Genomic DNA, 17,139 nt, shown 5'->3' with positions numbered 1-17,139 from the left:
ACTTGCCCAAGGTCACACAGCTAGTAGGTGTCTGAGGCCAGATTTGAATTCACAAGGATGAGTCTTCCTGTCTCCAGGCCTGGCACTCTATCCACTGCACCACCTAGCTGCATATACACACACATACCTATATACACATATGTTACACAAACACAGAATCTCCTTTGTCTGGCTCAGGAAATATTCATTATCCATACAGAGAAGATCAAGTAAGGGAAATCCTGCTTGTTATGAAAGTGGGTTTCCCAGAAGGGAACAGATCTATCACAGTGCCACATTTATCTGGCATGGGTTCAGGCATTCCACACTGATGTCTAAGTGTGAACTCCTCATCTTTCCTCTCTCAAAGTTACATGTCAAATTTGCATAGGCTTAAAAGGAAAAGCAAGTTTTACATAACAGAGATTCTCAGTTTCATGTAGAATCCACTTTTTCTGTCCTACTTTGTATATAGAAAAGCTCGTTTTTATTTGATGTTGGTTAAGTTCAGAATTTTTAAAAAATTATTTAAAAAAACAAACCCCAAATCTGCTTCTCTTCTCTTCATGGCACCACTATTTTTCCAGTCATGCAGATGTCTCTTTCTTCCATCACCTTCAGCTCTAGACCCAGCCAGAGGCCAGGTCTTATTGATTCTTCACCCACAGTGACTCTTGTTTCCATTCCCACTATCACCACCCCTTTTCCAGGTTTTTATTACTTTTTCCTTAGAGCCATAACCAGGACAAGGTACTGTGCCCCAGGTGTTAACATCTAAGGGGCCTAGTTCCTACATGCTGTGCTCCAGAGACCACCACATTTAGACCTTATAGACCTCCCCTCGTCCCTTTTTCCAATAAGGGTTGGGGAGGTAGACAATCTGGCCTAAGAGAGGGAAAAGTGGTGAGGTCTTGACCTATCAGATTTTGGATAGAAAAGGAAGGTGATGGATTGTGTTTCTCCTACCATTACTATACCTGTGGTCAGATTATTTCTCAAAGAACTGCCAAATTTCTCTCCCTTCTTCCCCATCCCCAACCTCCTGAAGGGACATAGACTAGATTTTCTTAGGAATGGTTCCCCTATCCTCCACACAAATCAATTTATCCCAGATGCTGGTATTCCTAATTATGGCTCTTCCTTTCACTTGGATTATGACATTTGTAATCTCTTTCCTCTTTCTCCCCAGTCTTCAGCCTCATCAATCTGTCCTACCCACTGTTCTTATCCCTTCACACATTGCTGTCAAGCCTCTGCTCAAAAAAACATTCAAGATTCCCTGTTATGACCAAAAAGAGTCCAAACTCTTCAGTGTGGCTTTAGGACCTTCTAGAATCTGGCGTCACTCTACCTTTCCAGTGTTATTTCATATTACTTCCAAATACATACTCCGAAGTCAAGCAAACTTGAAATTTCCTACCACCATGTCTTTGCTTATACTGTTCTCTATTCCTGGGATGTGCCCTTACCCAATATCTCTGCCTATTAAAATCCCACTTCTCCTTCAAGGGCTAGGACTCAGGGGTGGGTAACCTGCCACTTCGAGGCCACGTGTAGCCACCCCTGGCCTAGGTCATATGCCATCTCTTCAATGAAGCCTTCTGCGATGTCCCCTGGCAGAAGTGATATTTCCCTTCTATGAACTCTGTTTTCAGTTGTTTTATATCTCTTATGTACATATTCCATTTTGTATTATGGTTATGTGAGCATGTCATATATCCTCTATTAGATTATAAGCTTAGTATATTCCTATTTCCTCCCTGGTTCAGTGCCTTGCACATAACAGGCAGTAAATAAATGGGTTTTTTTTAATTATTAAGATGAATTTTTAGCATAATTGAAGCTTAACATATTAAACAACAAAACTTTTTTTTTTTTTTACCATTTAGATAGAAATCTTCTAAAACGTGTGCATTTTACATTCTTACCTGCCTTCTTAGACAGTCTTCATGACTTAGGGTCATTATCGTAAGCATTTATTATATTGTTTAGCCCTGAGTGATTGGCCTTTCCATAGAGCAAAATGAATGAAAAAACATAAATGGGTGAAAAAGCAGTTAAAGGAACTAAGTAATGACAGGAATTGTTTTAAGCATTTTGTGAAAACTATTTTCACAGGTCAAAGGCCCTCAGCTCTTTAGAATTCTAAGCTGAGTTCTGGGTTGTAGTGGGGGTTGTCAGGTGTCTGACTTCTCAATAAATGGGGGGCAGGGGGAGGGTTACTGTATATGCCCACAAGAAGTTTTTCATTCAGCGAGAGAAACAATTTTGTGACTTCATACCCAAAAACATTTAATTCAACAAACATTTATTGAGGACCTAATGGGTGCAATGTACTGACAGCGATAACAGAGTCGAGCTACAATTCCTGCACTTACGGAACATACAGTCCAGCACATACTCATTACCATATGTTGCGCCCCGTCATGGGCTCTGCTAGCCAGCTGAGATGACATTCTTGCTATTCCTCATATACAATACTCCATTTCTCATCCCCATGCCTTTGCACAGTCTGTCTCCCATGTCTGATGCACCACCTCTTAGAATCCCTAATTCTCTTCAAAGCTAAGCTCCTATCACCTTCTGCATGAGGCCTTTCCTTATCCCTGCAGCTGCACTTTCTTCCCACAATTATCTTCTGGTACTTAGGTAAATACCTGGATACACACAGTGGTCTCCCCTAAAAAGACATAAGTTCCTTAAAGGCAGGGACTTTTTCTTTTGTCTTTGTGTCATCAAGGCCTAGGACAGTGTCTGGCATACACTAAGCACTCAACATATACTTGTTAACTGATTGATTTCATGTATAATGTATAAAATGTATATTTTATATAATGTATAAAATATAACCTTATATGTATGAAATGTATATTTACATTTATACATTTTATATATTTATACATTTATACATTTACATGTATAAAATAAGCCTTAGAAATGACTTAAATTATGCACCTAATCTTGCTAGGAAGAAGGTTCACTTTCTCTTTAGCTTCCTCCAACAGCAGGACAACTAAACCTTCATTCCTCTTGTATTTTCTTCCCACAGACACGAGGCCCACTGTAGAGACCCTAAGACCGACTTTGAAGAATGAAGAGACAACCACCCAGTATCCTACAGACGAGGAAACCACAGACTGTGGTGAAAACTGTAGTGCAGAAGATGGTAAGTGTCCAAGGTCAGGGCCAATACCCGATGACTTCTATCCTGAGAGAAGTCCCAGTTTTCAGAGCTCCCACCAGCAGGTCAAGCAATGCCATTTTCACAGTTGGATTCCACAAATAATCCTGATCTATTTTTTTTTTCCAGCTAATCCACTCAGCAGCAAAAGGAACCTAACTCATTATTTTAGAGATAGACAAGCAGGGCAAAGGTGGTAATTCAACTATTGGTTAAATTAACTAGATCCTGGCCTAGTGTCCAATTCACTTTATATCATAGACTCCGACTGAAGAAACCACAGTGGCATTGATTCTAGGAGAAAGTGGTCTGATCTGATCCTCCCAACAATTTCATGTGTGTTTATTTGCCAAAAATAACTTCAGTCAGAAAAACAGAGGCAGAGATTTGAAAAAGCACCCCCAAGTGTTTTGTTTGGTTTTGTTTTGTTTTTCAAAAAGAAGGGATCATCTATTTTTGGATCTGACAGTTCACATGGAGAATTTATGTTCCATTTTGGGGTCTTCAGAGTATGTCTCATTTAAAGACAGTAATTGGCAGATCTTGGAATTGAGACACGTTTTAAATCATACTCATAAGGTCACTAAGCTTGAGGACATTCCTAATAAACCACAAATTTTGGAACATCTGGCATTTTTGGCTAGAATTTAAAGCTTTGACAGCCTCAATTTACAGTAAATTACTGATCATTACTAAATGTTCATTAAATGAAATGAGGGAAGATTGGAGCAGGGACTTGGGAAGTGATGGAAACGTAAAGATGTTTTATAAGCTTAGTAGAAGGATTATGAAATCTCCCGATTCTGCTAGTTCAGCCTTTGGACAGCAAGAGATACTGCTCTGATCAACTGGACTTAAAAAAAAAAGGGGAAAGGATCAAAGAAGGATGGGAAAGAAGCCAACAATAAATGCTGAAGTTGTGTGACTGAAAATGATAATTTAAAAAACATGCTTTGGGGAATGCACTTTTGTTTATGTTTTGTTTTGTTTTGTTTTGTTTTTGGTGGGGGAAGGAGGCAAGTTATTGGTCAGGAGTCCTGGCATGTTAATGAACTTTAGTTTTTGCGTATGCTTTGTTGAGAAGAGAGGGAGATTTAGGGAATCTTCCAGACTATGTTTAGGGTGGCTCGAGAGCCCAAAGTGAAAGGCATAGTGAATTAATGTACAGTATTGGATTAGTGGAGTTAGCTTGTTTTGAGAGGGGTTTTCTGTCTAAATGACAATCAGAAGGACATTTCAAGAGTGCTGCAGCTGAATTTCAGAAATCTATGATTAATATAATTGCAGAGTTTTCTGATGTGTTTGTTTTTGAGGGTTTCTCCCCTCTCTTTTTGCAAAAGGTCTATATATGGGCTTTTGTTCTTCATGTACTGTGGATACACATAGAAATTGGAGGCGAATTACGCTATATTGAATTACTCTCTATTTTGAAAGCAAAAAAAGAAGTTCAGAAATTGAAAGGGGGCTGGGGGGTGGGGCAATGCAGAGCACTGGCTGTCTCTTCCAAACCACAGGTTGTTGCCTCCCTAATGATTGCCATGTGTTACTTTCCAACTAATGCTAACTTTGGCCACAGGGAGATCCAGCCTTAAGGATCCTATTTTTGGAGGGAAAAGTTGCAAATGAGTTGTGGTCCCCATCGACCTTCTGTTGCTGGGACCAGTGGAGACATTTTCCCTCTGATATGATCCCTAGTATCTCGACCCCAACCCACCATGGCAGAGTAATTCGTTTCAATAAGCTACTCATTTTAAGCCCCCCTATAACTGTGCCATCCTTGAGAGCTTTGCCTCACTGGTTTTCTAAGTTCCCTTCCCCGCCATCTCATTTCCTCCCCAGGCTTTGCTCTTTCTTTGTAAATCCACTAGTCCAGGCAAGGCTCTAACTTCAGCTTTCCCTCTCTAATTCCTCCCCTGCTCTCACTCTGTCATGTTTCCTCCACCTATCTATTAAGGAAGACTTCAAGAGACCATTTAGTCCATTCTCCTGCTTTTAGGCAGGCAGATGATTAAATAACCTGGGACAGAGGATTTCTGGCCCTTTTTCTGAAGAGAGGGTAGAGGAAAGCCCCCTTTTGGGGAGACAACTTGGTGCAGTGCTTGGAGGTTCAGGACCTAGGCTCAAATCCAGCTTCTGACACTGCTCTTGGGCAAATCAGTGAACCTCAATGGGCCTCAGTTTCCTCATCCGTAAAATGAAAGGGTTGGACTAGATGCCCTTTGAGCTGTCTTTGATTCTGTGCTCTATTACTCAACCCTCCAGCCCCTGGTGCATCTCACTCATAGTGTTTGTCTTCTGGTGGGCTATCATCCTAAATCCAACCTCTGGCTGGTCCAACACTTTTTTTTAACAGGAGGTCTTCTGCCCCCTGCCCCCTCCCCTTTTGTTAAACAGCTGCAGTATTTTGCTGCTGCTGCTGCTGCTGTAGAATTCACAACTTCCTTATTGTGCCAAGCTGCCCTTCCTGTCATGTCCCACTGCAGGGATAAGAGGCTCTCTGCTCTGGCTTTCTACAGTTAGACAAATGCCAAAGGGAGGTAAACAGGAACTTCCCCATTTTCCTCGTCCATGAGATCACTTTCTCCTCGATGCCCCCTTCCTCGAGGGCAAACATCTTCAGCTCTCCTGGTGCTAATGGCCTGCTCCATCACTTATTAGAGCCAGGTTGGCAGGAGTTGAGATAATACCTTGGGAGAGCCAGATTGCCGCTGAGGCACTAGGGAGTCATTCTCTGGTAGTTAGGATAGGCGAGATTTGAGCATTTGTCTGCTTTTGGACATGGACAGGAGGGAGGCATTTGGGGCCCTCATTTATATTTACTTACCATGGGAACTAGTGACAGATTTGGCACCCAGTCCTGGGAAGGACAGGACCCAGGGCTGCTCTAGAGGGCTGATGATCCCCAGGACCAGTTAATGAATGATTCTTCTCTCTCCTCTCCACTTAGGACTCACTCACTGTTTAAACAGCACTGCCATGGCTGTTCTAGGAACCTCGTGTGATCTGTCTTCCTTTGGTTTATCTTTCTCTCTTAGACAAAGATTTTCAGCCTCCGCCAGGCTTCAACTGCAACTTTGATTTCATGGAGGAAAGCTGCAGTTGGCTGTATGACCATGAGAAGTGGCTTACAAGCGCCTGGACAGGAAGCTCAGGTCCCATCGATAGCGCTTCTCCAGGTAAGCCTGACTTGGAATTAAGGATGGAGAAGGAGGGAGAGGAGGCCATGATGATGGGGCCTCCAAATGTTTCATCCTAAGGTCACCATCTTGTAAGGTCCCAAATCCACCCCTTGCCTCTAGTCTCCATGAAAAATTACCAGCCAATCCCTGGCCCCTCACCCCAGACTCCTCCAGCTCATGCTTGGGGTTACAGAACAACTGGAAAGCTGGGCAAATGAGAAGAGAAAAGAAGAAAGAGAAGGAGGGGAGAAAAGAGGGAGGAAAGGAGGAGGGGAGGAAGGAGGGAAGGAAGGAAGGGAGGAGGGAATGGAGAAAGGAAGGAGGGAGTAGGGAAGGGAGGAAGGAGGTAAGGAGAGAAGAAGGGAAGAAGGAAGGAGGGAAGGAAGGATGGACAGAAGGGGAGGAAGGAAGGGAGGAAGGAGGTAGGGAGGGTAGAAGGAAGGCAGGAAGGAAGGAGGGAAGAAAGGAAGGAAAGAAGGGGAGGGAGGAAGGAAAGAGGGAAGGAAGGAACGAGGGAATGAGGGAAGAAGGAAGGAAGGCAGGAAGGAAGGAAGGGGTACAGGGATGGCCCAGGAGGCAAAAGGAGCCAGACCCACTATGGAATGTAGCAGGCAGGTTCTCACTGCCAGCATATGACAGCTTTGCAAGTCCCTTCTCAGCAAACCTTAAAACTGGCCCCTGACCCCTTCAGCGAATGGTGCCCTCCAGGCTGACAGAGATTGCTCTAAGGTTACTCTCGTTTCTGTGGCAAAATGACGGCAGAAAGAGTGGGTTGGACTGAAATGCTCTAATGACTACTGTGTCTCGCAAAGTGGTTCAGTAATTTGCCTTCATAAGATCATTGTTGTTCCATGAAACATTATTAAGCCTTTCTGTCTTTTTTTTTTTTATTTTGAAAGGCAGCTTTTACAGATGTATCTTTTTTCCTCCTCCTCCTGGCCTTGCTTTCTGGTCTTTTGGTTAGATGGGCATCAGCTCCTTTGGTTCATCACTAGGCCATAGACACAGAAACCACCTGGGATGCTACTACACAGGCAGAAACATAGGAAAGTGGCTGGAGCTCACACTAGGGAGAGATTTGGGGCCCAGGGAAACATGAGGGTTAAAGTGGGAAAGGGGCAACAGGAAGAAAGGGGAAAAAATTGGGGGTGGGGTGGGGGGATGTGGATTATATTTGTAACTAGAACAGAGAAACAGGCTACTAAGGGAATGAAACTAGAGATGAACACAGCCACTGTGAGGAGCCCCTCTGTGTTGGAGGGGTTCCTAACCTTTTCTGTATGTCACAGACCCCTTGGGAAGTCTGGTGAAGCCTTTGATCCTCTTCTCAGGATAATGTTTTTAAATGCATAAAATAAAATACCTAGGATTACAAAGGAAAATAATTATATTGAAATAAAGATACAATTTTTTCCCATCCAAGTTCACAGACCCCTTGAAATCTAACCACATACTGGATTGGATATATAATGGATACATAATATCCATATCTTGGGGCTTATTGACCCCAGGTTAAGAACCATTTTCTATAGTTGGCCCCTCCTTTGTTTTCCCCTCTTCTCTCTTTTTTTCTTTCCTTTCCCTCTTTGACTTTTCTTTTGTCTTCTGCCTTCCTTCCCTTGTTCCCCCTTGCTTCCTTGCCTTAGGCCTCTGTAGGATATAGCTGTTAATGCCTAGTAGAATATATCTATTTGAAGTTAAGAAAATCTTTCTCTTTTTTTCTTCCTTCCTTCCTTTCTTTTTCCTTCCTTTCTTTTCCTTCCTTCTTTCTTTCTCTTACTCTTTCCTTCTTTCTTCTTTCTCTTTTTCCTTCCTTCTTTTTTCTTTCACTCTTTCCTTCTCTCTTTTACTTTCTTTCACTCTTTCCTTCTTTTGCTTTCTCTTCTTTTAGTAGTCCCAACAGGCTTCATATATAGCTGCCCCTTGCCTTTGTCTCCACACTTAAAGCTAAAAGAGAATGCAGACCCCTGAGTGTGGCAGGTGGCATAGGCAGTGTCTAAGAGGTCTAGGGAAAAAAAGAAAGGAGGGTTTGACTGCTCTTTCTAAAAAATGCACCCACAGCCCAGGGCTGGTGTTTAAGCACCCTTTCTCTTGGTCTCCTTCACTCTGTCTTGGGGAGGGACCATTATCTTAAAGATAGATGCTTTGTGGTGAGCTGAGACCGTGGGGCATCCAGCCTATCTGTGACTGCTTTCCCATTGGGTCACAGTGTCTGTTCCAGAGAAAAAACATTTTTGTATTTCAAGTGTTTATCTCTTCAGCATTTGAGTGCTCTGAAAGATTAATATCTGGAGATCACCAGGGCCTCAGGCAACAGGAGAGAACACTCACCCCAGTCCCAGACTTAATAACCCTCCCCCATCTCACTCCCTGTAATAATGTTTAATTAATATAATGAGCCTCCTGCAAGTAGGAGAAAAAATACTTATTTTTATAACCCAGACTAGATTTTTCATTTCATTTCCTCTCCCTTGAGACTTTCACCGATTAATTGGCTGCCTTTTTCCCCCTTTCCCCCTTTTCCAAATGTAAAGGAGCCAAGCTTGGTGTGCATGTGTGAGGGGGGCAGCAGGGTGAGTTTGAGGTCAGTTTCACAGAGACTCCGATGAAGAAGGAATGCAAGCACGGGTCATGTTCAGTGTGGTAAGGTTTACTGGTTCAGAGGCTCGTAGATTTAGACCTAAAAGGAATTTTAAAGTCCTATGTATCTAAACCCCTTTTTACAGAGGAATAGACTGAGGCTCAGAAAGTTTAGGTGACTTGCCCAAGATAGTGACACAGGCAAGATTTGAACCTGAGTTTTCTGGCTACAAAGCCAGGACATTTTTTTTTACTGTGCCCTGTGGCCTTTTAATGAGACTACTAATATTCATCCACACTGTATCCAAGCCCCATCTCCCTTTACTAATTAGGTCTTCTCTTGGTGTGGCTGAGCCCATCTATCCTTGAATAAGAGCCAAAACTCTCCTCCGAAGAGCAGATAGTAGGTCCTCAGGGACTTCCTCATGACTCAGTCATTCTGGTCCTTCCTTCATCACCCTTTCTTCTTCTTCCTCTTCGTCCAGCTGTTGCCCCTCACCTGAAGGCCCCTGTCGACGGAATTTCGCTACTGGTTGGGAATTTTAGCCCTTGTCTTCACTCGATCTGATTCATTACACCCTGTGGTTTTGGGGGGGGCCTTTCTGAGCAAGCTCACAGTTTGGGCAGAAGTCCAACATATGGCTGAGATGAGGGTTCAGAAAGGGAGTTCAACCATAAGGAACTACTAAGTCTAATGTTGTTCCTGCCTTAAGAAATTAGGAAGGGAAATAATTATTTTCCCGTTCCATCTCCTAAGCACAATCCCCAAAGTTTGGAGAAGAGGGGCTAGTAACCCACACATGGGAGAAGAAAAGAAATCATAATATCATTCCCACGTTCACTCCCTCCGTCTTCTCATCCTCCTCTGTACTTCCCTTCTCCTTAGAAAACTTGCTGTCAGATTTCAAGTGAGAGAGGATAGAAAGCCTTCTCTGTTCGGGGGTGGTCTTTTCGTCTTTTTTAAAAAAAAAAAAAGCCCCAAGGGTAAGCAGTTGGGAGAAAGGAAACAGCTGTGCTTAGTTTAGGGGCAGGGCAAATGCTAATGGAGTTCAAAGTTGCTGGCACCCTCCAAGTCAAACCTGAAAGCTTTGCTATGTTATCAAACACTTTTGCACTTCACAAAAGAGAGGAACATTCTGCCTCTTTAAAAGATGTGCACCATATGTCCTCCTCTCCCCCATTCCCCCCATATCTCTATTAGATAGGTAAACCAAAATAATAAATTTTGGAGAGAGAGAGAGAGAGGGCTCCAAGCTAGTGTCACAAGGAGCAGGGGTGGAAGGAAAGGACGAGAGGAAAGGAAAGAGAGGGGGAACAGCCATGCTGAAACATCATCCACAGGACATTTGATTAGAAGTGTCTGTAGAAACTACTTAAATTCCTTAGATAGTTTCTGGTTTACTTGTTCCCCATGTTTTTTTTCTTCTTTTCCCTTTTAAGTCTTTTTTTTTTTTTTTTTTTTTTTTTGGTCAGTGGTGATTGCTACCCAAGGCTGACTAATAACAGCTAGTATTTCTGTGGAGCTTCAAGGTTTGCAAAGAACTTTACAAATATGATCTCATTTTATCCTTACCACAAACCCTGGGAGGTAGTAGGTGCTATTATTATCCCCATTTTACTGATGAGGTCACTGAGGCAGACAAAGGACAAGTGGTCGTATACCTCGTGAGTGTCTGAGGCCAGATCTGAACTCGGGGTCAGCCAGACACCAGGTCCATCACTCCATCCACTGTGCTGCCCAGGTGACAAAATGCCCGCTGGTTTCATTGTGCTGTTTTTTGTTGTCCAATATATATGTTCTCAGTCTACTCGATGTCTTTTTCTTTTTTAAGCTCCATGCTTATACCCTGAGTTGCTGAGCTTTTTCTCCATTTCATTCCCTTGTTAGTGATTCCATGACCCCCATTAGTAAGAGGGAAGCCAGACTCACCCACAGGGGTTCCACAATTGTAAGCTGCACAAAGGCATCTAAACTTGGTATTCCCCCTAACACCCAGCAGTGATTCCCCACATGGCTGGTGCTTAATGGGTGTTTGCTGAATGAATATTTGTTGACTCCTTTAAACTCTGGAATGGTCCTTCTGTCCTCCTGTGTTTTGTGGGGGTGATGGCACACAGAAATGCTTTCAATTTTCATGTTCCTTGGAGACAACATATTTTCTACAGACTTTCTCAGGCTTCCCATCCATAAACAGAATTCTTCATGAGACAGTTTATAGTATTTTCTACAAGATCAGGTTTTAGTCTCTAAGGGATGGAGCAAGTACTCCACTGGATGATACAGGGAATCTCAAAGACATTTGAATGATAGGGCACAGCCGTTTATTTTCTTTGTGGATCATATCAGGACTGTGCCTGTTTGCTTTGGTGTAAGCCAAGAAGCAAGTAATTGGGGGAATGTGCTTCCCTATGACTCCCATCGGACGTAGATGTCATCTTTGTGGTACTGCTGGTAGTGGGGCTGCTGGTGGTGGTGCTGCTGTTGGAGGTGCTGGCGAAAAGCATTTGTTGAGATCCTCTGAGTGAGGAAAACTACATATACCAAAGGGTTAGATGGTTCAGGGTTTATTATGAGGGGCAACAAGGTGAAGTAGGAAGAGTCATTGACCTCAGTCAGGGTTCAAGACCTGGGTTCGAGTCCCATTAGTCGCTATGTGATCATGGACCTCTACCTCTCTGAACTTCAGTGTCTTCATCTGTAAAATCCCCTAGTTGTTAATTTTCTTTTCTTCCTCAAAATTCATCTTATACTGATTTATCTGATAACATGTTATATTGCTCATTAGAATGTTTCTCTTTGAAGTCAGAAATTTTTTCTGATTTCTGATTTTTTCCGTTTTTTCTTCCTTCCTTCCTCTTTTCTTTCCTTTCTTTTTTCTTCCTTCTTCCTTCCTTCTTTTCTTCCTTCCTTCCTCTCTTCTTTCCTTTCTTTTTTCTTCCTTCTTCCTTCCTTCCTTCTTCTCTCTCACTCTTTTTTTGGCTTTTACTCTTAATCTTTTTGCTTTTCTTTCTTTTAAGTTTTTGTAATCACTGTGCCTAGCACAGTGCCTTCCATATAGTATGTGCTTAACAAAACTCGATGAATTGAATTGAGTTGAACCTACATGTACTATAGAAGTTTTAGTTGTCATTGTCTGAAGACAGAAGGACTTGTTAAATAGGAATGTGTCAATGGTCGGGATAGAGGTAGAGGAATAACAAGTATGAAGCTAGATTGAATCCACTTTGGTCGTCTTTAGAGGCATAAAGCAGCTCAGCAGACTCTCTAAACGTCAGTCTTGGAGGGACCCCATGTATCTAATGTTCTCTTAAAGCTGATTTATAGGAATACTCCATTTGGGTTACTCAGCATCTTAACTGGAATCACTGTGAGGGACATGGGCATTTGGAATAGTGTTTCATTATGAAAAGATGAGCTTGGGGTCATGGTATTTACACATGAAGGGATTGACAGAATAGGGCCTTTGCTTCAAAGTTCAAATATAGAGCTCAACTGGGAATGACTCAGGAATTTTACTTTTCTGTAAGTGGGATTTGCAGATGCCTAATACCCTTGTGAAATAGAAGCAATTGTCTTGTGAGCTCCTTATTTAGGTTGTCTTGACTAAGAACTGAGTAGCTGATTGGGCCATTGAATTGATTCATTAGAGCAAGGGATGACTCATCTTGAGAATTGTGAGCAAGAAAATTAAGTGTGGGTGTGGGTGGATAGGTGTTTATGCACAAGGTAAGGAAAGTGGTTTCCTAATTGGTTTGATTTTGACCGTGGTCTAGTTGTGACTCCATGGGCAAATTAAGCTCTGAAGATCCCCACAGGTGGGGCTGACAACCTAAACATTAGATGGGGGCAGGCTGGGGATGATTGAATTGCCTTCAAAGAGACTATTGTGGTTTGGTGGTTTGGCTGGGGCGCAACCACTGAAAATACAAAGGGTTCAGTTTTGCAGGCAGTAGACAGTGGTAGATCACTAAAGTCCAGGAATGGCTTGTCTCTCTAAAAGAAGGTCATTGTATAGTTTGAATTGAAAATGGAAGAGAACTTTGAGACCTATGACCTCAAAGAGGTCAAAGACAGAATGAAAGGTCACATATACACCAAAATATTCATAGCAGCATTTTTTGTCATGGAATCAAGATCCATCAGCTAGGGAATGGCTAAACAAATTGTGGCACATGAATGTGGTGGGATATTAGTGTATCATAAGAAATGATAGCTATGAAGAATCCAGAGAAGCATGGGAAGGCATATGAACTGATACAGAGTAAAGTAAGCAGAACCAAGAAAACAGCATACCAAACAACCCTGACAATGTTGTTTTCATTTATATGGAATCCAGAATACTATGTAATTATAATGACCAAGTTTGGACTCAGAGAAAACATGAGAAAATATACTTCCTCTCCTCCTTTGTGGTACAGAATGTTGACTATAGTGTCAGACTTGTTGGATGTGCTGGTTAGTTTTGCCAAACTAATTTTTTTTCAAACTTTCTTTTTTATTCTTTGTTCCAAGAGAAGGTTCCCTGAGTAGTGTAGGGGGAGAGGTAGATTCAAAAAGGAATGGGATGTAAAAATAAAAGATATAAATAAAAATGTTGTTAATGCAGAAAAGCAGGAAGTGATTAGTGGTTATATAAGGAAGAGAGCAGGGAGTGAAATATCCCTGGTTTTGCAGAAGAGACAGCAGGTAAAATGTGGATTCTTTTACTTGGCTTGAGGTCTTGAAGGTCAGGGCTTCCTGCCAGTGTGTGGAACAATGAGGAAAAAGAAGGAGAGGACAAGAAGCAGGTATGGATCTACAGTTACCAGATGAGATAGCAATAGGCACAAGGAAGATGTACATGTCTGTAAGACCAAGCCTGAGATGGTTGCTTCTCCACAAGAAGGCAGTTTTTTGGAAAAACCTTGGACACATACTGCTGACATCATTCAGAGTCAATGTTTTCCTTAATCGAATATTAATTTAGGGACCTAGGCCAATGCAGAATGACCTGAAGAAGCCAGCTGAGGGGTAACTCATGTTTTAACTATGACCTATATGAAGAGACTACCTCTCCTTCGGCACTGAATAGTCTTTCGGATGGCTGTACTATCAGGAGGGCAAGTTGCTAGCCAGGAGATGTGTGTGTTGGACAGATGGTGTGTTTGGCTTTCCAATAGCCAGGAGGAGCAGATCAGTGATTTATCTGAGAGTTTGGTAAGGTGCAGACACAATCGATTGCATCGCTATCAGGCCAGCAGGGGTTACGTGTTTGTGCTGCTCTCATTCAACCAAAGCCAGATGCAGCCGTAAATCTCCAGGTGAAATATCAGGAGACCCCCATTCCAGAGATGGCAGCAGGTTAACAATGCCTGAATGGCCCCATCCTCCAAGATGCCTCTCTGACCTTCTGAACTTTTGTTGTCCATCCCCATGGGATTGTTTCCTCGGTGTCATGGGCAGCAACAGATGTTTTGAGTCAGAGATCCAGTAGAATGCCTCCAAAGTATTTCAGGTCCTGAAGGAGAGGGATTGTATCTCTGAGATGTTTTTTCTTCCCCCTACTTCAGCAACCACACATATTTCCTTTCAATTGTTCTTTCTTTGCTGGAAGCTGTCCATTAATGGCACAGGGACCATTAGCTACAAGAACAGTGAGGCTCAGGCATGCTGCTTTTTCCTTTAACCTGACAATTATCTTGTTCTGGTAGAGCTCTTTAACACATCTGTTTTGTTTGAGTCCTATCAAGTTAGAAGAGTGATCCTTTTGATTTCATGCCTACCTTTCTCCCAATCAATCAACAAGTTATTTATTGAACACTCCCCGTACCCAGCAGAGCATCCCCTTGAACAGACTGTGTGGGGCTGTAGAAAGAGCTATCATGTATCAGTCATGCACTGTCATGATACCCCAGGCCCACTCCAGGCCCCCTGTTCTCAAATTAGAATTAGGAGGAGCCCTGAAATCTATAATTTCTGAGACAGAAATCTAATTGGGCAGTTTTTTCATCCCACTTTGTGTTTTGCTGGGATTCCATGTCATCGATGTCTTGGGGGGAACCTGAGATGGGGATTTACCCTTTTACATCTTTATGCTCATTTTCTTAGTTTAGGACTCAGTACCCAACTGGGGCTTCACCCCAGCTTCACTCATTCTCCCACCTTGTTCCACCATATACTGACTCTACCACCCACACAACTATTCTCCAGGAACCAACCCAGCAAGTTGGGCACAGCTGCGGGCCCTCAATGTATATTTGTTATTTTACCACTTTCATGCTTGTCTCTAACCAGTCACTCCCAAGGCCAGTCCTGAGACCATTTTCTAAGGTTTATAAGTAAGCCTGGAGAATAGCAAATACCTGCTTCTTCCTAAAGTATACCTTTTGGCCCCTTGGCATCCCCAGGTCTTGAATACTGGACAGGAAAGTTGAGTTTGCATTTCATATTTGATGATTCCCAGGTGTGTGACCCTGGGCAAGAAAATGTACTTTTATGAGCATCAGTTCCCTCCTTTATGGAATGGGGGCCATAATACATACTCTACTTCACGGAGCTTTGTGGGGAATGTGATTTGTAAACCTTAGAGCTCTTTGTGTAAGCTGTTATTATCTGACTGGGTCCTGGTTAGCCACATCTTAGGATTTTTCAAATAACACTCATTCACAGGTCCTGTAATGTAGTAGATTCTCCCAAGAGTAAATATCAAACTTACGGGCTCCAAAAATTAAGATCAAGGTGTTGAATTTCTGAGACTAGACTGGAATTCTCAGGGTCACAGTGGGATTTCTCCTACTGCTCCTTAGACTTCTTCTTCACCAGCAACCTCAGATCAGCTTTGGCCTCCCTAAGTGAAAGCAAAGAGATACTTTTCAGCCCAGCATGCACCTGGCTGATGTCTTTTATTAATTCCTCAAATTTGCATATCATCTTTCTTCCCTAGAGCTCAGAGCACTTAATAGGCAAGCCGGGCACAAATGACTTAACAGAGATGACCAAATGACTGGAAAATAGAAATTCTGAAGTTCCAAGATCACATTTCCTGGACAAGTGAGGAGAAAGCTACATAGTACAGTGGAGATAGCACCAGCTCTGGAGTCAGAGGTTACTTAAAACTTCCTAGGTCTCGATTCTTCTGTAAAATGAGAGGGTTGGGGGCAGCTAGGTGGCGCAGTGGATAGAGCACTGGCCCTGAAGTCAGGAGGATCTGAGTTCAAATCCAGCCTCAGACACAACACTTGGCACTTACTAGCTGTGTGACTCTGGGCAAGTCACTTAACCCCAATTACCAAAAAACAAAACAAAAACAAAATGAGAGGGTTGGACAAGATGGCCTTTAACGTCTCATCTAGCTCTAAATCTATGAGCCTATGACTGTGGGGGGCATTAACTGCCTTTACCTATATGAATGGTTATAAATCATATCAACAAGGCATTTATTTAAGCACAAGTACCATGCATTGTACTGGGGATACCAAAACATAAAGGAGACCATTCCTCATCAAGAAGTGTGCTTACAGTTTGCTGGAGAGAAGCATTGTTTTGAATGGGAGAGTATTAACAGCTGGAAGGATTAAGGTGGTCAGACACTTAGTAACCCTGTCCCTTTCTCCCATACCCACCCACTTCTGAAATGGTAGCAGCCCATCTCCAGAAGCCAGGAAGAGAGAGGGTAGAGACCGAATGTTCTCCATCATGAAGAGAATGGACTTGAAATTACAGCAGGACAAATGGCATCTGGATAGAACAATGTTCTCATGGTGAAGGTTGTTAGACAGCAGAGTGCACAGATGATGAGCCTAAGGAATCTCTTTCTCGAAGAGTCAACATCTGCTTCCTTGGCTATTTAAGAACAGCTGCCTGAAGGCAGGGGGGTAGATTCTGATCTCTGGGGATTCCTTTCAATCCAAGAATCTCTATTAGTGTAAGACTCTACCACTACCTACTAGATTTGGATGGAAAAGCTATGGGGATAATTAGAGCCTAGTGGGACCTTTGGGAAGCTGCAGGATCAGAAGGCTTAAGGGGTCCAAGGAGAATGGATCTTGTTTCTGACAAAAACTTGGACCAATCAGGGGAATCCAGTCTTCGTGCAGACATCAGTCACTCCGAGGATTTTCCTACTTTGCTGTGAATCAGCAGGGTAGTGTGGGAGTCAAAAAAAAAAAGCTGGTGAGCTCTTAGACTTTATTAATGGAAAGATAATATATAAAGCAAGGAAGATTATAATAGTCCTGCTT

At 42.7% G+C, this 17,139-nt stretch overlaps 1 protein-coding gene across 4 annotated transcripts in view; it reads left to right on the top strand.

Annotated features, from left to right (window-relative positions):
• The window catches only part of NRP2 (neuropilin 2), a 148,303-nt gene that overhangs the window by 86,129 nt on the left and 45,035 nt on the right, over positions 1–17,139 (top strand). For all 4 annotated transcript variants that reach the window (XM_027873649.1, XM_027873648.1, XM_027873650.1 and 1 more), the window contains exons 11-12: positions 3,029–3,145; positions 6,196–6,336. In XM_027873649.1, the coding sequence (XP_027729450.1) occupies positions 3,029–3,145; positions 6,196–6,336 (258 nt within the window). The remainder of the gene's footprint in view (positions 1–3,028; positions 3,146–6,195; positions 6,337–17,139) is intronic.

This window comes from Vombatus ursinus, unplaced genomic scaffold (assembly GCF_900497805.2).
Source record: "Vombatus ursinus unplaced genomic scaffold, bare-nosed wombat genome assembly UNPS02014802.1, whole genome shotgun sequence".
Taxonomy (NCBI): Eukaryota; Metazoa; Chordata; class Mammalia; order Diprotodontia; family Vombatidae; genus Vombatus; species Vombatus ursinus.
Note: the sequence above shows the minus strand (reverse complement) of the source record. Positions and strands in the feature narration are given on the sequence as shown.